At 40.9% G+C, this 20,543-nt stretch overlaps 1 protein-coding gene and 1 long non-coding RNA gene across 4 annotated transcripts in view; one reads left to right on the forward strand and one right to left on the reverse strand.

The window, feature by feature from the left end:
* Positions 1-20,543, reverse strand: part of csmd3b (CUB and Sushi multiple domains 3b) — a 318,466-nt gene that overhangs the window by 42,580 nt on the left and 255,343 nt on the right. For both annotated transcript variants that reach the window (XM_086013828.1, XM_086013830.1), the window contains 19 exons: positions 17,695-17,883; positions 13,907-14,007; positions 13,739-13,807; positions 13,488-13,644; positions 12,571-12,762; positions 9,834-9,960; positions 9,545-9,747; positions 9,250-9,441; positions 9,046-9,184; positions 8,661-8,848; positions 8,462-8,580; positions 8,282-8,357; positions 8,074-8,190; positions 3,746-3,859; positions 3,549-3,644; positions 3,226-3,429; positions 2,376-2,500; positions 1,447-1,543; positions 538-642 (listed from right to left, as the gene is read on the reverse strand). In XM_086013828.1, the coding sequence (XP_085869954.1) occupies positions 538-642; positions 1,447-1,543; positions 2,376-2,500; positions 3,226-3,429; positions 3,549-3,644; positions 3,746-3,859; positions 8,074-8,190; positions 8,282-8,357; positions 8,462-8,580; positions 8,661-8,848; positions 9,046-9,184; positions 9,250-9,441; positions 9,545-9,747; positions 9,834-9,960; positions 12,571-12,762; positions 13,488-13,644; positions 13,739-13,807; positions 13,907-14,007; positions 17,695-17,883 (2,610 nt within the window). The remainder of the gene's footprint in view (positions 1-537; positions 643-1,446; positions 1,544-2,375; positions 2,501-3,225; positions 3,430-3,548; positions 3,645-3,745; positions 3,860-8,073; positions 8,191-8,281; positions 8,358-8,461; positions 8,581-8,660; positions 8,849-9,045; positions 9,185-9,249; positions 9,442-9,544; positions 9,748-9,833; positions 9,961-12,570; positions 12,763-13,487; positions 13,645-13,738; positions 13,808-13,906; positions 14,008-17,694; positions 17,884-20,543) is intronic.
* On the forward strand, positions 2,196-4,386 carry LOC147132246 (uncharacterized). 2 transcript variants are annotated; one of them, XR_015081988.1, is made up of 3 exons: positions 2,196-2,682; positions 3,263-3,465; positions 3,543-4,386. It is a non-coding gene; the product is annotated as an uncharacterized LOC147132246 (long non-coding RNA). The 2 variants fall into 2 exon arrangements; XR_015081989.1 differs by having other exon boundaries at positions 2,196-2,473.

The following is a 20,543-nucleotide window of genomic DNA, read 5'->3' on the forward strand; positions in this document are numbered from 1 at the left end:
TAGTGAGAAATGCATAATAATGCATAACATTATTTGAGGAAAAAAAAGCTTAATTTCACAAGTTTCAAATCATCACTTTATGAGACGGAATTAATGTGAAATAATGTGGGGGGGAAAGTTTAATTTGATCAGATTTAATTCAGAATTTTCTGAGGGTACGCAGACAGCCACACTTTAATCAGTGTCATTTTACAAGAACATGCATTATTTCATGTGCATTTTTTCAGGCTGCAATTTTTTACATGAATAAAGCTGTGATATTGCAAGAAACAAAAGTCCAACAGTTGAACTCTTAAGAAAAAGGCTTTTTTTCATGAAAACATTCATATAATAAAAAGAAAATTACAAACAATTAATGGGACAAACCTTCCATTTCCTCTCCATTACCTCACTTATCGGACATCATCAAACTCAAGCCGCGTTGTGCAAGAAATTGTGCTTGACTTTAGAATATCCGAGTGTAAAACTATTATCTGGGAGGGCACTACCACCTGTGCCCCTTTATGTCATCTCCACTGTGTCCCGATAGGCTGATACCTGTATATTCCAGGTGAAAGCCGGCGGCAGAGACGCTGATGTCGGAGCTGAAGCTGAGGTAGAGGTTGTTGGACGTGCTGTTGAGCAGTGGCGGGATGGTGGTGCCTAAAAAAAAAAACAGTAAGAGAGAAAGAAAAACAAAGAAAGAGGCACCTGGCCGCAGTGAAAACCATCTGACAGCAAACACAACAAAGAGGTTCACCCTCCTTTAGAAAGAGATGCAAGGGTATCACTATTTTGTTTATTTATTTTATTCGAGGCCTGTATTTCATTTGAAAGCAGAAATGTTGGCCTGACCTAGTTGCGAAGTAAGAAAACGTCTGAAGGCAAGCTGTCACAGTTCACCATGTTTCCGCCTCTGACGTCCTTTCATGTTACGGAACACTAACCTCCGCTAAGCTACTCAGTGCTAAAATGTCACCTCTGCGCATCCGTGTTAATATTGCTCTCTGATATTTTTCAACCAGTTTTCCAGTTCATGTTAGCGACTCCCTGTTTTTTTTTTTTGTTGATACTATTGTTCTAGAGGGCTGATGGATGTGATTGGCTGGCGCGATTGAGGAGAATTAATTAGTCTCCCTGCTGTTCCTTTTCCCATTTCACAGGAAAGCTCATTTATTATCATGACAGAACATTATAAATATATATTTTCCTTCCTCGATGAATAATGGATGACACAGCATAATTAATGGTGAGTTTTGCGATAAATAATGAGTATTTTGGAAGGATTTCATTAAGAGCTGTACATTTGCTGTACTCTTGGTTGGCCGGATAAAAAAAATGGTCTAAATCCATAGCAGAGTTTTGGCACAGGTTGCGAAGGTATGCTTAACGTTTAAACTTGTGTTTCTACTCCTGTACTCGTAAGGAAGCTTTCAGCAAACAGTAGCATGATGGAATAAGTGTTACCAGAGTAGCTTCCGAGCCTCGGCGCGTGGTTGTCCGCACCATCGTAGAAATCCAAAGAGTCCCAGTTGTGCTCTGTGGCAAAACTCACAACTTGAACCTGAACAGAGAGAAAAAAAATGGTCTCTTCGGCTCCTTTACTGCCAAGTTATAATTTTACAAGAAGAGGCATCATTTGCGAAACAAAAGTAATATTGGGTGAATATTTCCGTTTTTATTACAATAATAAACACTTCAAAAAAGGCAGGAATCAATAATTAGAACTGTGTAAACTTGCCACTATATTCAAAGAAAAATGTTGCAATATTGAAAGCGAAATGCGTAATTTTACATAAAAAACGGTATAGAATAAAACAGTAATTTCAAGTGAAAAAAATACATTTACATGATTTTAGTAGTAATAAATGCCAATGATAAAATGCATCATTGCGTGCTAAAGAAGTTGCATGTTTACAAGACAACAAACCATTTTCACGAAAAAAGCAAACATATTTTTGAAGAACAAGCACTTTTACAAGAAAATGCATATACAGTACTTCTGTAAAAAAAACAAAACAAAGTGGACATTTTATGAGGTTCAATCCAACAGTATTCATACATGACGAAAACGAGACAAAAAAATACAATGAATAATTAACATTAAGAAACAGTGGATTCATGTAGTGCAATTTATGTCCGTCCAATCCTCTTGATTTGTGATGCATGACAGGCTCCGCGTTGTCTCCAGAGTGCCTCCGTTTGCAATCGAACAATCAGTCGTTATCTCTTTAGCATGAGACCTTATCGGCCTCGTGTCGGGATTCTCCTTTGCTTGCTAACCGCTCGTCCGCCTATCCATCCATCTGTCCATCATCCAGCCTCATAATCTCTTATCTTCTCCCAGTGTCCCTGCTTGCTCAGCTTTTTAGTCAATGATACGCAAGGTCAGTTACCTGGATTCCGGCGCCTTCAGGGACCGACACCTTCCACACGCAGTTCTGGTTGTTGTCGTATGGCTCGGGATAGCCGGGCGACAGGATGGTGCCGTGACGTGAGCTCAACGCACCCCCGCAGGGAACTGATGGGGGGAAATTAATGTTTATTCTAATTACAATCGTTCAAAAGCAAAAAGCGGTACAAGTAACTAACGAGTAGCCTTCATAGACTTGGGAAGGCGTTATTAGCTTAGCTGGATAACATTTAGTAGAATGGTATTGGTTAACGAGCTAATAGTAAGTTAGCTTGTTTGATCACAGGCAGGTAATGACCTTGTTTGTTCAACAAAAGGTGCGTCTTGATTTTAGAGGGATCTTCCAGACTGTGGTTGACCTCGCAGCTTTTTCTAGAGGCTGCATATAGCTTCAGCTTTAATTAACTACAGCTTGCTAGTTTTTAATGATTTCTCAATATTAAATTGTTAATTTCCTATCAAAGTAATTACAAATCTGCTGGTAAAACAAGTTGAACAACAGGAGCAAGAAGCAAGCCTCGATAAATAGCTGGCTAAGGTTTTCAGGATAACGCTGAGGTAGCTTGATTGTTTGCACCTAGGTAGATACTTAGCTAGTTTGTTCAGTCATAATTTATGAGCAAAAAATCGGAACTATGGAAAAAAATTGTCAACATTTTACAATAATGATGGTGTAAATAAATAGCAATGCATTCTAAAAGTCAAGCAATAGTTATTTTACAATAATACAATAAGATATCATTTTACAAGAATATAGTTGAACTAATACTTAGAGCTCTAGTTACTACTACTTTGTAATGCAAGTACACTGCATTTTTTGGCTGCTGAGTTACCGATGCAAGTGGGCAAGCTGTCGTTCCACTGTGCCAGGTTGTCGGGCACGCTCTCACAGCGTATGGCGGTGGAGCCATGCAGCACGTAGCCGGGGTTGCACTCGAACTGGACCAGGGAGCCCACCGCAAAGTCATTGCCCAGGCGGTGGCCGAAGCGCGGCTCCGGGACCGAGCTGCACTGCGTGGAGCTGGTCCGCGGCACGGCTGATGACAATGACAAGGAGACAACGTTACTTTTGAGTGAATCAATAATCTACAGTAACTCTAACGATAAAAACACATTACAATGTCATTGACTGGGTGCTTTTTTTTGACAGGCTGACCTTGGTAGACAAAGTGGAAGCCTTTCGCCGTTTCCGGCCCCACCGTCGTAAACTTGACGGTGATCTGATTGCCCGAACTCAGCGGCAGCGACTCTCCTGGAACGAGATAACATTTCATTCGTTTGCGATGCCAATGCCCCCTGCCCTCACCACCACAACGCTTTCATCCATCAGCATACTCATCCATCAGTCCTTACCGGAGTGGGACCCGGAGAGAGATGACAGCAGCGTGCTCTGCTGAGTGGGCCCGTCGTAGATCTCCACCACATCGTTTAGAGACGTCTGGAAAAGCACAAACTGACCGAAGAGGACTGAAAGAGGGATGATGGGAAAGGGCGAGTGAAAGGGGAAGGTAATCAGGTTATTCCGTTTCCAAACCCACAGGAATACAATAAACCTGTTAGGTAAAATCCCGTTGGTGCCTAACTAAACCAATGGCTAAACATCACCTTGTCTTCACCTGCTCTAGCACAGGCAACAAACACTTGAGAGTACAATCTGACTCTATTTTAGGGGTGATATTTACAAGAACTATCTTGAGAAACAGATTTTGATAATACGTGAGGGATGTTGTGTTTACAAGAAAATCGTTTTGCACAGCATGGTTTAATAATTTTGTAATTATTAAGCCACGATACTACAAGAATGTTAATTTTACAAAAAAATAAATGAATCAATTTAAAAATTAAAAAAAAAAAAAAAAACATAGAATTTCACATTTAAAGCGGAAGTCAACCCAAACAAATTTTTTTCAAGAATATGTTCCCAGCAGGCCCACTAGTTGAAACACGGCATCCTGATTAATTTTGGGTTTGTGGAATATAAGTTAAGCAGCAAAATGCACTCGCTTTTAGCCATCTCTGGGGCGGCCATTTTGTCTTCTGTCGACTGAAAATGACATCACACATGCTCACAACGACCAATCACGGCTGACCTGTTTTCTGAATCTGAGCCGCAATTGGTCATTGTGAGCAGCTGTGATGTCATTTTCAGTCGACAAAAGACAAAATGGCCGCCCCCAGAGATGGCTAAAAACGAGTGGATTAACACTTATTCCATAAACACAATATTAATCAGAATGCCCTGTTTCAAGTAGTGGGCTTTCATAGAACATATTCTTGAAAAAAAAAAAATGTTTGTGTTGACTTCCACTTTAATGACCAAAAACCACTTGCAAATCACAAATCACAAAATGCGGCTAAACATTGCACTGTGCATGCAGAATGTCATAACTTTACAACAATAACATTGAACTAATACAAGAAAGTCATCATTTTAGGAGAAGAAAGTCATCATTTTAGCGGAAGAAAATGATCATTTTACAAGAATAAAACTCTACTCGGGTGGGGGTAGTACATTTTGCATTGAAAAGTAGTCATTTTAAGCAACAGTTGTAATATGACCAAAGACTACAGTTATATGTGGTGCGCCGTGTATCATGCATCACAAGCCGTGTTGGCTCAATAGAGCCATCGGGAGGTTTGCGTCGGTTTTAAAATCAATCTGGGCAGCAGGAGCCGCTGGCACTTGGTTGTTAATTACCAGCTAACGTCTAAAAGGACAGTGCTTCTTCTCCGCCTTGGTGTATGATGAAAGGTGCCGCAGTGTAATGGGAATTACACCCAGGACTCCCATATAATACCTGGAAAATCTACCGTTGTATGTGATACAGTGATACAGGCTGCAGCGACATCCTTAATGACACTCGAGGAGGGGTGCAAAGACATAACATAACTAGTTTGTGCACAGTGAACCACTGCTATATTATTATTGTATGGAGAAAAGTCTGAATTTAGTTGACTTTAGTGGCACATTGTTTTTTTTCTTGACAGCGAGAGTGAGAAACACTAAGGAATACCTCAATGTGTTCTAATAGATTTCAAAAGTGTAAAATTATCTAATTATCGCAAACCAAAACTAATCCGCCAAAAGGGACCTAATAAAAAATGTAGACATATTATGGGAAATTGACGTTTTAAGTGATTGTATACAAACATTTGTATCCCTGGAGCACCTGACCATCCATTGTGTCAAATTAAACATAAAAATAAACATCCATGTAAAAATTGTGTTAGCTGCCTGTTTCTGAAAATGTGCCTAGGAAGGAATTCAGAATTTTGCTACATTGTGACATCTCAATTTCCATAATACCACCACTACACCAAGTTTCCTTGACCATGGAATGATTAGCTGAGCAGTAAGAAGAGCCAGAGCCACGTTCAAGTGACAACTAGTGTCCACCCTGCATAGTCTGAAACACCATCATGCTGAAACACCCACATCACAATTGGGTGCATCACACTTGCTATCATGTCAATGCCACGGAGTTAAGCAGAGCTGCATTGAGAGTTGTTGGATGCACGGATTAAAGTTAGCTAATTTCTATTTCGTAGCGAGTTTTCACTTTGCATGGATTGGTTCACAACCAAAATTATTTACTGCTTATTTGAAATGCTTGTTGCAGCACAAGATGCAAAATTACCTGAACCGTTTGCGGCATCTCAAGATGATAGAAAAATGAGAGATGAGAAGTCAATGAACATTTCCATTCATTTCCAGTGTGGAGTGACATCATTTCAAGGGGTACCCTTGCGGAGCACAAATTTCATGTGTGCGTGTGATTTATTCATTAATTTATTTGTTATTATTATTGTTATTTTATTTAATGAGCACTGACAGCAAAAACAAAAAACAAGCTGCTGCTGGGTGCCGGGGCAGATCGGGCCTTGAATATGCAAGCCCAGCAAATGCTAGCTTCTCTCCGTCAAAAGCGTCATCATGGAGGCGACGCGACGAACGCCGCTTGCTAAATGGAATCAGACGGGCATCCATTGATGATCTCTGGGAGAGCTGCTATTTATATACAGCGCCGGCGGGCACAATTGGACCCCGTCTCAAATAATTACTGACTGCAAGTCAGAGCCGGTTAGCTAATATGCTGTCAGACAACATATTGCCAGCGAGTGTGGTATATACATCAGTGCCTTGAAGTTTGTTCACCCTGTAAATTGTACAGTAATCTCCTACATATTCACTAGGCAGCTCACTACAGTGAACCCCCGCTGACACCTGATTTTAAATACTGATGCATGCCACAAGATGGCAGCAAAACATTTTTTTGTATTAGACAAGGCTATGACCTGACTAAATCTAACACTTCCCCTCACGTCAATATAGTTCCTTGGCCACAAAATGGCACCAAAGCAATATTTTTATATTTGACATGGCAAATAAAAATGCAGAGAATGGAGTTAAACTTTGACAGAATCCACCACGAAAAAGTCACATTCATTGGTGCGCGCAGCTTTAATTCCAAATATAATTAATCTCAATGGAGGCATTTTGTCACGAAAGCCAACCAAGTGTGGCCGTCGGGGAAATATACAATTTGCCAATAACAACTTCAAGGGATTCCATACTGTATGCTGAGGTGGGATGTATCCAACAATTTGGCAGGACCACATAAAACAAGGAGCCTGATGGGCCAGTTAGTTAGAGACGGAATGGTCTATACGTGGCTCTAATAAAAGAGCCAAAATAGAAGAATGTCCTGCTACTATTGACAGTCGTACAATAAAACAAAGGCCGACCAGATCAGAGAGAAACCTGCCTCATCTTTCAGCACTGCTTCACTGATTAACCCTGACCTGGAATGAAATGACTGGACAGCCAGCGTCTTTTGATCAGCTATTATATCCCCACGGCTTTTATCCGTGAAGGTTGTTATAACATTCAAAGGTTTGATCTGGGGGAGTCGAAAATGAACTCATTAAAATCAGGTTGAAAAGAGGGACGGAAAATTGTGATCACACAATTAATTAGTGCTATTCACTCCAACAACTGAGGCTAGATGAGGTGTGCAATTCTCATTTTGGGCTTATGTTTTTTATTTTATTTTATTTATTTATTTTTTTACCAAGTTGTTTTCATATGACCAATAAACAATATCATTGTGTTTACTGAACATCTGAAACAAACAACAACCAAATAAATTATTATAGTTTTACAGAATTGAGGAACTAACTATTACGTTATTGTGTTAACGTAATTGTAATTTAGGCCTTTGGCTATGTATACAACTCACAAAAAGCCAAAGTATATGCAATAAAAAACACACACACATACAAACAAACAACTGGGAAGCAAGGGAGCAGAGTCCAGCTGTTTTAGACTCTTTTTACATTTTTGGGCCATTTTCTTTGGTATTCTATCTCAATTGCCTAGAAGTTCAAGTTTCAAGCATTTTTCGTATACTGCTGGAAACAGTAGACTGATTTACCGTCTACAGATGTTTGGAGCGTAGTTGATGCATAGTTGTTTTTTTTTCTTTTGTATTGTATGGTAATTTCCCCCCCAAAAGTTAACAAAACACTGCTCTCATGTATCATATATTGACTCTATTTAATGGCCTATACTGCACTCTCGGTTTGTTTTTGTACAGTAGATCCAATCCTATCTGATCACATTTGGAACTTAAGATTTTCAAATTTAATTGTAATTCTATGAAATCTTCTCAGATGCTCACCAAATTCTCGCGGCACAGCTATAGAGTAGACACAGGTTTGTCCAGTGGTGTAGTTTCGAGGGAAGTTTGGAGATAAAACGGTTCCCTCTGATCCCGTGGAGCGACTTCCGCAGGGAGCTGGAAAGAGAAGGTATACGAGGTTACGGAAGAAGTTAACTTGAGCGGAGGAAGCTTTTCAGTGGGTCTTTATCAGAAAGGGCATCCATACCCTGGCAGCTGGGCAACGCCCTGTTCCATCCGGGCCTGCCATCATCCCCCATGCTGCAGGTTAGAGTAGAGTAACCCTGAGGACAAAATAAAACACTTAAGGCAACAAATATCCTACTGATTATGAGCCTTTCCAAACAACAATTCAGCCCAACCAACCAACATCCATCCAATCATGTACCTGCAGAACATATCCAGCCTCGCAGTAGAAGGTTACAGTCGAGCCCAGTTTATAGTCCGATCCCAGTCTGGTCCCATTCAGCACCACTCCCGGGTCAAAGCAGGACTCCCTCAACTTGGCTGGGTGGCGAGAAAGCGAGATGACAAATGAATACTAACTACTAGACATCCTGTTAAGTGTGATTAGCAGATAGTTTCACCTTTGTATTCCAGGTGGAAGCCGGCGTAGGACACGGACCCGTCGCTTCGGAAGGCCAAGTGCATGGCATTGGAGCTGCTCTCGATCCTTTCGGGCAATTTGCTGTCTTGGAAACTGCCGATCAGAGGGCTGTTGCTGTCCGGACCGTCGTAGATGTACAGGAAGTCGTAGTTTGGCTCAATGTTGAAACTTTCCAGAAGTGAATTTAGGAGAGGAAAGCTAAGGTTAGGGTATTATTGTTTCTCAGGTATAAATCTCACAGGCTTTGGTGCTCTTTAAACTCTGGAAACACTTACACTCTCGCTGTATTTGCACTCTCCAAAGGATAACCATAAAGTACACCAATAAAATAAAAGATAGGTGAACTTTTCAAGAAAAATCGGTACCTGATGAAAGCAAGCGACAGGACATAATCGGGATTGACAGCGATGAGCCAGTCGCAGTCCTTGGAGTGCGGGTAAGGATGTGGAAAGTTTGGGGACAGGATGAAGCCGCTGGAGCCAGTTAGGTTGCCTCCACAGGGAGCTGAAACCCAGAAAATCAATCAGCGTTTTCCTTGACATCTCTTGTTTGAAGATAGGACTTCTCACCGATGCAGACTGGTGGGCTGGGCTGCCAGTAGTATCTGTTGTCCACTTGTATGCAGGTGATTTTGTCGTCCCCCTGGAGCTCGTATCCCGGATCGCACTGAAAGGACACCGAATCCCCCGGCTCCCGGCCGTCGCCACTGCGGGTGCCATTCATCGGCACCCCTGGGTCCCTGCAGGCGGTGGCCACCGAGCCTGCACATGACAGTTACGTCAGTTAAAGTATGTGAACGTTGTTTAAATCAGACAGAAATATGCCCCCTAATGGGGATACTCAAAGGGGAGGGGGATTACTTACTGGAAAACTGGATGGCGAATCCCGACTTGCTTATGTAAAAGTCTGTCTCGAATTGAACAGTGACCGTGTTCAGAGTGGAGTGGATGCCCTCAGGCAGTAGTGACCCGCTGAGTTCGGCCAGAGACATTTCATTGGTGGGAGGTCCGTCCCAAACCCGCAGCATGTCGTGGCTGGCCTCAGTGTCAAACGCCAGGAACTGAAGGCTACAGAAAATGCAGGGCAAAAAAAGTACAAGGTATTCAAAAGAGTATTCTGCAGGAGAATTTTGTCCGCCATGGTCCTTTGTTACCTAACAATGTTTCCAGAGTCCACCTCGATTGTCCAGGTGCACCGCAGGTTGTTGTCATAGGGAAACGGGTATCCGGGAGAAAGAATCCTTCCTGTAGACTCACCCTTGAAACGTCCGCCGCACTCGGCTAACACAAACAAAAACCGTGTCACATAGGGTACATCAAAAATTGCAAAACACTAATAGTTCAACTGCATTTCCTCAAATATTGACTCTACTTAGTCATCTGTTGAGATGCCTACAGTGTTGAATAGAAAGGAGGCCTTTAATTTTTACCTTGGTGTATGGATTTTTCCACAAATTGTTAATATAGTCCTCAAATCAGAACTCTCTTTAAATTCCACACTAAACTTCAGATTTATAGATGCCACATGAGACCTGCGGGCATAGTATGTTTTATATAGCACATAAACACCATTCTGACTATTCACAATTGCATTTCGGTTTTGAATAGTTGGAATTTTCAGATAATCCATAATTCACATAGCAGATATTTGCAATGGAATTATAGATATATGTCATGACAAAACCCATACACATGAATGTCAAAAGTGAGAACGGTTTGCCACATGTGCAATGTAAGATGTCACATTTCACTGCAATGTATCAGATGGTCACAAAATAATGGAGTATTTACACAGTATGATCATATTGCACTATTTACTTGCATCATTACGATCATCAAGGCCAATTATTTACATAGAAATTGATTTTTCAAGTCACTCAAAATTGTTTTACTGTTTACTTGTTCAGTGATTTTCTTTGAGTACAAAATACTACAAAATTGCCCTCATTACAAACAAGGCCACAAATTAGGGGGGGTGCTACCAATTTATCGACTTTGTCATTTTCAGTGTAAAGAAAATATTAATGAGCTCATGTTCACGTGGGAGAAAGCCCCACGCAGTAGATGACAAAATATAAATCACCCCCCTCATTCTTTGTTTCCCCCGCCGTTATGTATTTCCACAATTTCCATCCCATCTCCGCTTTCCCTCTGTGCCTGGGTTCCTATTTCCCGGCGGCATTCCTCCCTCACTGGAATATATTAGCTTGAATATGAGGAGCAATTTTAAGAGTCCACTCCTTGCTTTTAAAAAAAAGAGATAGAAAGTAGAGAATTGAAGGTTTTGGGGGTGTTAAAGACAGAAAGGGGTAATAAAAAAAAGCAATATAACATTAAGATGGGGGGGGGGGGGCGGCGCTAGCTGCGGTCATAGTATGTGACTGCTAAAAAATAAAGTCATAGAATATCGGCCCTCGGTTTTATGAGTGTTCCATTATTGATAGTGAGGAAGGACGGAGGCTTATTAAGCTGAATTTCAAATCAAGAGCGTTGAAGGACCAGCGGATGAAGCAAGAGAAAAGGTTCTTTAAACTTTTACGTTTGCTGTTCTGCTTATTGCGGCCATCTGTTTTCCAGGCATTTTCTGCTATCTTAGCCGGAGCCCCGATTTTTGTTGCTGCTTGCTGCAATTTAACCCGAAGAAATGAACCCGTGACCCAAAACACAAGAGGGGATGACTGAATATGTTTGCAGAGACATGAGATGTGATACCGGAAAGTGGATTTACACTGCCAATGTCCGATTTTTTGACTACCTAGTTAGTGATTAATGTTACGTTACATCGTGTCCACTTAAACTTTAAAACATTAACAATTTCAATTGCATCGATAATGTGATGTATCATTTTTTTCATCCTCTATAGATATTATTTCAAAATTACTGTACCGTTGGTAAATCTTGTGATTATATTTTATTGTGAGTTTTCATTAGTAACCGATAAAGCTATGTATCATAGACGGTTTTAAGCCAATATTTCAATTATTACTGTATTGTGACTCTACTGGTATTGTTGGAACCATATTGTGATGAAACAGTATCGTTAGTGTTTATTTCTGTACCTTGGTACATAGCCACCATCATGCTCAATAATTTTCAATTTATGTAACAGATTTTTAAAACATCACGAACACAATAGATTTCGTAAAATTTGAATTATATTAGCTCCATTGATATGCAATTTCACGCATGGGTTTTTTTCTTTATACTGTCCTGATGCATGTCTGAAATGAGTGCAAGAGAATGTTTTCTTGTTGATATTACTATTCAGTCCATTGTTTAGTTTGCTTTGTTTTTTCTGTCCTTAGTGGGTTAAAACCTTGAAAAATGGATTAAAAATGCAATCATAATGGAATATTTCAAAAGCGGACCCTGGAATTCAGCAAAGCACCTGGCCCTCCTTGAAAGCCTCACGCCGCTTGAATGTAATTTACATTCAGGTAGGTTGCTTTCTTTTGATTTTGTAAAAATGCCTTTAAGGTTCTACTGAGATTGATTAAAATGCACTTGTGACCAAAGTCAGAGTAACTGGGTTTCTCATAGAAACAATTCTGCTTGAAGACAGATAAATAAAACCATTATTTTATCTAACTATATTTATCGAAGGGAAACACTGCAAAGAAACAAATGGATCGGCTTGGGGAAAAAGGTAGATAAGAGCTCTGGAATGAATCTGCTTTGTGAGAGTGGATGATAATATCCTGGAAAAAAAAAAGCCAGCTGTAAATAAAACCCTGCTTAGTACTAATTCCATGCATTGCGTCCTGGTGGCGCCGATGCTATTCAGCGTGAATAAATGCCTCACTAGCTGAAAGTAAAAAAGCACTGCAACGCGCAGAATCCATCAGTAACGGAGATTGAGAGTTGCGTCAATAGGTCGTCATGGTAACATACCGATACAGGAAGGAAGGGGGTTATCCCAGGCTCTCCTCTCGCCCGTCATGCACTTGAGCGTGGTGGCCCCGTGCAGGGTGTAGCCGGGCTCGCATCGGTATGTGATGCTGCTGCCGGAGAAATGTCCTTGGTCGTTGACCTTGAAGCCAAACTGCGGCACACCCGGGTCCTCGCAGTGAGACAACTCAAAACCTGCAACAAAGACACAGACCGGACAGAGGAAAAACAGCATAAGTGTGGCTCACGTTCTTAGCTATCAGATTTTTTCGCCATTTCTCATCCGGATTTAATAAACAGGGCGCTGATATACGAGCATGTATACACCGTTTCTCATTTAATGTTCCACAGTCTGTCTGAGCTGTTTCCATGGTAATATTAAGAAGATTCCTTTTTATTCACACACAACCATTTCGAGAGCAGGATATGAAGCGGTATATAAATAGTGTTTATCCTTGCGAGAGCCAAGCCAGTATCTACGGTGTTACCTTGAAGATAAGTTGCATCGGGAAAACAGTATTATTTGAAATAATGTTTAGGTGGGCAAAAGTGTTGGACCGGATAAACGTCCGATGGATTCAACACATTTTGAGAGCGGGATATGACGACATATACTGCATAAATAGCATTTATCCTGGCAAGTACTGGAACTGATCACCTTAAAATAGCACACACAATACAACGCATTCACATAATTTCTTCAATTTTTTCTTACACAGTAAAATATATGTCCTTCAGCCCTTAAACATCCTTTCTCCACTTTCTGCCATTCTTCACCCTGGGAACCCCTGCCACCGTCCATCTGCCTGTCGTGCAATTTATGAGGCCACACGACCCAGCTAAACCATCGTAGGTCATTCAACCGCCCAAGACATGCGCAGGGTAGCAATGGACATGAAAGGAAACTGCCGTGAACTCACTGGAGTAGACCAGTTTGAATCCTTCCCCTGTCGCTTCTGGGTCACTGTAAAACTCCAGCCACAGGTGATTGGAGGTGGAGATGAGTGTCAGGCCCAGCATGGATGTGCCAGTGAACGCCCCCAGGACATGGGCTGTGTTGTCCTTGCCATCGTGAATCTGATTTGGAACAAAAGCACATATGACAAGGTAAGGACGGATGATTGTTTTTTTTTTTTTTTTTTAGATATGAGTCGCACAAGGATTCCCATACCTTGAGTATGTCCCCCTGGGCCAGGTGAAACGTCCGGGCAGAGATGTTGATGCCTTTCCCGGCCTGAACCTGTTTAGTGACACAGAATCAAATGTCAGAGGGCAATGTTAAGATCCATGGAGATAAATCCGAAACCCAAGGCCTATTCATAAGTTAGCCACTTTTTACCTGGATGCTGTAGATGCACTCGTGGTTGTTGTCGTAGTTCATTGGGTAGTTGGGCGAGAGCAGGATGCCTTCGTTGTTCATGACGGATGAACCGCACTCGGCTAATGAAAAAAAAAAAAAATCATGTTCAAATGTTCAATAATGTTTCAAATGTAAAGCAAAAAAAAAAAAAGTTCAAAAGATTAACTCATTCACATTAGCGGACACACCCACGTTTGAGAGCAGAAATTAGGGCTTGATTTTTCATGATTTTCAAACCCCATTTTATATTTGTCGAGTTTTTTTCAATCATTGAAATTCTGTAGCGTTATTAAATTGCTCACATTATTTTTTTTCTTTAGTAAAGGTGACATATCACACAAGGTGAGCAGTTTTATTTTATTGTTGAACGGTGGTTAACTCCATATACTCGCAGGGCAGTTAAGAGTTAAAATTTTACTTTAAAAAATCCTTTACAGTTAATATATGACTCACGAGAGTGGCATATTACAAAGGGTGAGTAGCGTTTTGCTTTATTTTAGCTTTGTTGTAAGTTGGTTTACATATGTGCATCACCCTATGTTTTAAATATGGTTACACAGTGAACAATCGAGTGAGCCCTAAGGAGCAGACTTTATGCAATACTGCAATTGCTGAAAGATGCCACAACATAGTGGCAAAGGAATACTTTTGTCTAAATGAAGCTCCTCAACTCATTTTCACAGTTCTTTGGCACTGACCGTTATATTGCTTTGGCCCGAGTATAAATACAGAAAATCTGAATTTGCGAATTCCGAACCACAAATATGTGGTGGTGCACTATAGTGTATCATGTTTCAATCCATTTTCTTTTTCCAAGAAAATGCTGATCACCTTTCGCCTCCATAAATGGTTGAACGGTCCTAATGTGAATTTGTGCATACCTAATTTAATAACCGGCCTTAAGTGCTGTGTTGTCAGCAATCTACTTCTTCCATTGTGAGAAAATGAGACACCAGAGCAATTCCGATGAGTAAATTACCTCCAGATTCCCACTCTACAGAGATAAAATGCCCCTCCCCATACACTCTCGGCCCTGTATCAGCATGCCCCATGTTAATACACCAACTCACATACACCCCTCCAAAACCCCATCTCTGTGTCGCTACTGATGTAATAGTCGTACTCCAGCTGTCATATCGTCAATAAATCACGTTGCGACAGCTTCCCATTTAGAAAATTACCTCTCAGCCCCGCCTCTCGTGCTCCTTCCCTCCTGCTCGCTCTCTTTATGAATAATGCTATTTTACCCTTACCTACTTCAATCACTCTCACTTTTTTCCCTTTTCCTTCCCATTTTTCCTCCCGCCCTTCCATGCCAAATGGAAGATAATGTGTGGAAAATTGCAGGGAACAATAGAGGGGAAAGAAGGATCCAGTGGAACTTTTAATGCTGTCTAAAAATGCACCACTTCCCTCTGTTTGACCTAGTTGGGAGCAACAAACACGGACAACCAAGGAAAATCCACAGCACTCTCATCTAAAATCCCGCCGACCCAAAAAAAAAAGAAGATAGATCTGGTTGTTTCAATTACACTTTATTAAATGCTCCGGAAAAAAAACAACAAAAAGCGGAAAATTATCAATGCTACATCGGAGGTGTGATTATTTGACTGTGCCGCCGCGCAGCGATGCAACAGGAACTAAATATAGCGACACAAACGCTCTACGGCGGGTGAAAACTCGCACGCCATGCCGTCACTTTGCATTATCCATTGCGACAAACTGGCACGGCAAAGCACGAACAACTCGAACCACTTCAAAATGAAGCTGTTTTCTTTTAACTTTGTGAAACTTTCTGGACTAATGCTTCATCAATAAAAAAAAAAAAAAAAAAAAAGCAGCGATGAAGGGGCCCCGCTTTTGAAGGCGAATCATCAACATGATCAATTGACACCGAGCTGTGCCCATATCATAACCCTGAAAAATTTAGCGCGACCTGTCTAATAAGATGCCTGCTTCCGACTCAAGCTCGTTTTGAGAAAATTCCCTAGGAGGAGATCACAAGTCTTACTATTTGTTCAAAATGGTATTACAACAGCCAATTTTGTGAATTTTCAAATTGTTATTTTGTGATGTCTTCCATTGGTAGCTGCCATTTTGTGAATGTTAAAAATTGTATCTTTCATTTAGTGAAATGTTCTTTCATTGGTATCCCCGTTTTGTGGACTTTCTTGGCATCTACCATTTTGTGAACTCTGCGTCGGTTGCTGCCATTTTGTAAATCTTTTTATGGCTTTCCACAATTTTTTTTCTTTGAGCTATTCTTTTTTTTATCAAGCATTTTCCTATTTTTTCTTTAGTATCCTGTGTTTTTGAGATTTATAGTGTTTTGCCATTTTGTGTTTTTTTTGTTATTAGAAGCTATGATTTGCTGTGAGAATGCCCCCCCCCATTGGTATCTTACAAGTCATGATATTTGTTGTAAACGCCATTTGTAAACTTTATTGGTGTCTGATATTTTGTGATTTCATTGGTTTACATCACTAAGTGACTTTTACCATTGGTAACCACCATTTTATGACTTTTTTTGTCATGACCAGCTCTTTGGTAAATTGTATTCTTTGCATATGCACTATTTAGTGTGTTTTTTTTTTTTTCCATTGGTATCAATCATTTTATGACTTGGTTTTCATTGGTATCTACGGTAACATTTTGTAACATTGTCCGATTTCAGTCTTAACACTGCCGTCGTAGCTTGTGGTGGTAATGCAAGGCTTCCAGGAGACAGACGTATTCGTTGTGTATTCTGCAGTAAAGCAGAGCATAAAGGAGCCAATTCAGTATTATGCATGCATACGTCTTAAAGATCTTTCACACTTACACGTTACAGGTGCTTGTTATGTGTAAAGACACACTCCCATTACGCTGTGAGCCCTTGTCGAGGCAGGACCGTGATATTTTAAAAATCTTTTTAGCTTCATCTACAAGACAGCTTTCAGAGTATGTGTGTTGCCAGCATATCTTCACTGATCTACAGCCAACATGCGCAGTGTTTGCTCTGAGAACACGCTCTGTAATCCCTACCAATAGACATCTCACTGATTGGGTCCCGAGGTTGAACGCAATAGCGGAATCCGGCCAAAAAAGCAAACAGGCTCCGCCGCTGCTGCGGAGACGTGCAAAAAGAATCACACACATTGGATTCCGTCCAGGAGATGCGTTGAGAAGAGACTCTTTTACTTCATTAAAATAGATGTCGAGTGATGTAAAGACGTCTGCTGCACTCCCAAAGTCAAAAGTCCCAACCCTAATGCGCCATGAACAGCATCTTACTTTTGTTGGAGCCCATTAAAGCTGGATGTTTTGTTTCGCAACATGAGCTGCCCAAAGTCAAGCGATGTGTGCAAACGGTCGGCCGCCTCGCACAAATCACACCAAGCTGTAACTCGCGTAGTTTTTTTTTTTTATTTTCCACTAAACTCTGCACTTGCACTGGTAAGCGCATGGTTGCGGAAAATCGCGTGGCTGAATCAGTTCCATTAAATATAGCAAGTCCTTGTGTGAATGCGCAGAGCGTTCAGACTAATGCTAATGTGCTTTAAAATCTTATCACGCTTAATCGCAGCATCATGGCTAAGTGGAGTCTAATCATCAAAAAACAAAATTACACAACTCACTTGGAGTGAGTGAGCAAAATATTTGATGATATAGAAACATTACTTTTTAATGGCTTGTATTAAACACACATTTATGTTTTGCATTTTCACCCTCACTGTACCCAATGTAAATCAATTTGTTGAACTGTCAAATGTAAGCCGTGTACATACCAACGCATCTCGGCAGCGGCGAGCTCCACATCCTTCGGCCGCCACCCAGGCAGATAAGCTCCGGCGCCCCCTCCAGGCGGTACCCCATATTGCATGAGAACGACAGTGTGTCCCCGATACCGAAGCTGTAACCGTTTCTCCGACCGAAGCGCGGCGTCCCAGGATCCTCGCATGGCTCCAGCGTGTACTCTGTAAAAAAAGATGGAATGGAACCCAGGTTTTACACAGGAGATATCCTGAAGTGAAAATCTAAATGCACCGTGAAGAGGCAGGGCCTGATGGTGTGGTATGTCACATTGGAGAGTGTGCGTGTGAGTGTCTGGGTGTGAACTGTGGCCAACAGCAGCTCTTGCGTGAATGTGTTCATTGTGTTATTATTTCACTCTTCTCCCAGTGGTCAATAAAAGCCTGAAAGATGCATTGCTACCTGTGTTTTAAATATAGTAACTAACATAACTGCTAATTCATATAGCCTGTCTGATGTTTTGCAATGTTATGTCAGCATTAAAGTGGCTGACCTGTTTTCTGAATCTGAGCGTCATTGGTCGTTGTGAAGCAGTTGTGATGTCATTTTCAGTCGACAGAAGACAAAATGGCTGCCCCCAGAGATGGCTAAAAACGAGTGCATTTTGCTGCTTAACTTATATTCCAGAAACGCAAAATTAATCAGAGTGCCGTGTTTCAACTAGTGGGCCTGCTGGGAACATATTCTTGAAAAAAATATGTTTGGGTTGACTTCTGCTTTACGCTAGCGGACTTTCATTTAACAAAATTATATGGATTGAACCATTTTCTTCTTTTATGTTTTGTCTTTTAGTGTCAATTTCATAGTAAACTTCAACTTGAGTCAAACATGCTTTACTTTTGATTAAGGGAACCATGCACACGAGAGTCTGTTTCAGAGTGATATTATGTGATAGCCTCATATTTCTTGACAGTGTGAAAGTGAGAACAAGTGCTAAGGGATACTTTAAGCGTTTAAATTGGTTTAAAATGTGCGGGCGGGCAAAACTATTTTCATACGGTTCTTCATATTGCGTAGTTTAAACTACTTTTAAAAGGCATTAAAAGAATACACATTTAAATACAAACTTCAGATTTCCAAACTGCAGGGGAGATTTCCGCAATAAAGTGGATACATTCCACCCAAAATAAAATAAATAAAAATAAAATTAAAATAAAATAAAATCTACCATGTCATGTGTTTGTGGGAACCTAACCACATGAAATATAGCGGGGAATACTATAGAGTAGAATTTAAAACATTTCGGTAAGTCGCTATCTGAGAACGTGCTAGCAAATGGCGAGTCAGGTGTCTTGTGACACCACCAGTCAGGGGACATTCTGGCATTCAGTCGACACCTTATGGAAGGTAGGAAATTTCCCACAGTACAGACAGAAATTCAAGCAATCAAAGTCCACCAATAGCAAAGCAAAGCAAAACACAAGAACATTACTGTTTTTTTTGTGGTTTTTTTTTATGTTGCGTTAACATACACTGATTTTCAAAAGTTTTGAAAATGACAACATCAAGCCACATAATTCATACGCGCAATACTCCAATGTGCTGTGAGAAGTCACTCTGGACCTAATTAGACTGCATTTGGATCACGCTTCTGCAGTTGGCTGGCGACCAGTCAAAGGTGTACCCCGCCTCTCTTCCAAAGTTAGCTGGGATAGGCTCCAGTTTACCCACGACACTAATGAGTACAGCGTCGGAAATGACTGGATGGATCCTGCTTCTGTCACCAACCGTGGTTTTAGAAATGTGTTTTGGCCTGTCGTCTGACTACTAGGTTTTTGTATTTAAAAATTGAGAATTTGACTGTCAAGTCCAACAGGTTTGAAACAATGTCAACTTTTAAAAAATGAGATTGTGGAGTGAATGAAGTCTTCAGTGTGAAGCCATGACCCTTACCAGCAAAAATGGGCTTTCCTCATGATGAACCTGCATGCTTATGTCAGCTGATAAGAATACAAGTTCATGAATAATTCTTAAATATTATAATGATGCATTTGAAACTGGTTGTTGTCATTTAAAAGTACTGTACATAGTGGCCGATCTGGGTCTGATTACACGAAACTGGATCCCACTTCAGAACCAATCTACAGGAGGTTTTAGCTATGCTCTGCTTTGGTTGCTCGGAGCCATGCTCTGCCCCATTGTGGTATGGTGTTCCACAGGGTTACATTTTGGGGCCGCTGCTATTTTCATGGCAATATGGCACTTTCTCTTCAAGGCCACTTTTGTCCTGTCTGGAGGAAATCAATGCCTGGGTGGCACTGAACTTTGTGAATTTCACTGAAAAGAAAACAGAAGTCATGGTGTATGGTCCTTGTAGCCCTTGTCCATCCCAACCTGTTTCCTTGGGCCCCTTGGTGCCTTATCTAAAGCCAAAAGTCTCTAACTTGGGGGTTAAATCAGACAGTGATTTTAAATTGGACCAGCAAATTGTTGCTGTTGTCCAGCTTTTTTCCATCTTAGACAGTTGGCTTAGGTAAAGCGTGCACATTTTCAACAGCACTTAGAAACAGAAATACTTGTGCAGCATTATCTCTCAATTTAGCAAAAGGACGTGTCTAATGACTTTGCTTTTCCAAATTGCTGATTGGCCAAAAGATGCTTGAGAGCTCTAAATATTTTCACATGGACCTAAATCTTCCTCCTCCTGGAGGTTGCAATTTGTATGGACTGGTTGGGGCTCCAAAATCTGAATGTATCACTTTCTAATACGACATCTGGCCATGTGTATTGCCAGACTCTGCAATCAGCCGTCCCTTTTGTTTTCTTGTTTATTATAATCCCATCAATGGACTTGCGCTACCCTTTTTCCTCGATTGAGAGCCAA

The sequence above is a fragment of the Filicampus tigris genome, chromosome 18 (genome assembly GCF_054856515.1).
Source record: "Filicampus tigris isolate MCC_2025a chromosome 18, RoL_Ftig_1.0, whole genome shotgun sequence".
Lineage (NCBI taxonomy): Eukaryota > Metazoa > Chordata > Actinopteri > Syngnathiformes > Syngnathidae > Filicampus > Filicampus tigris.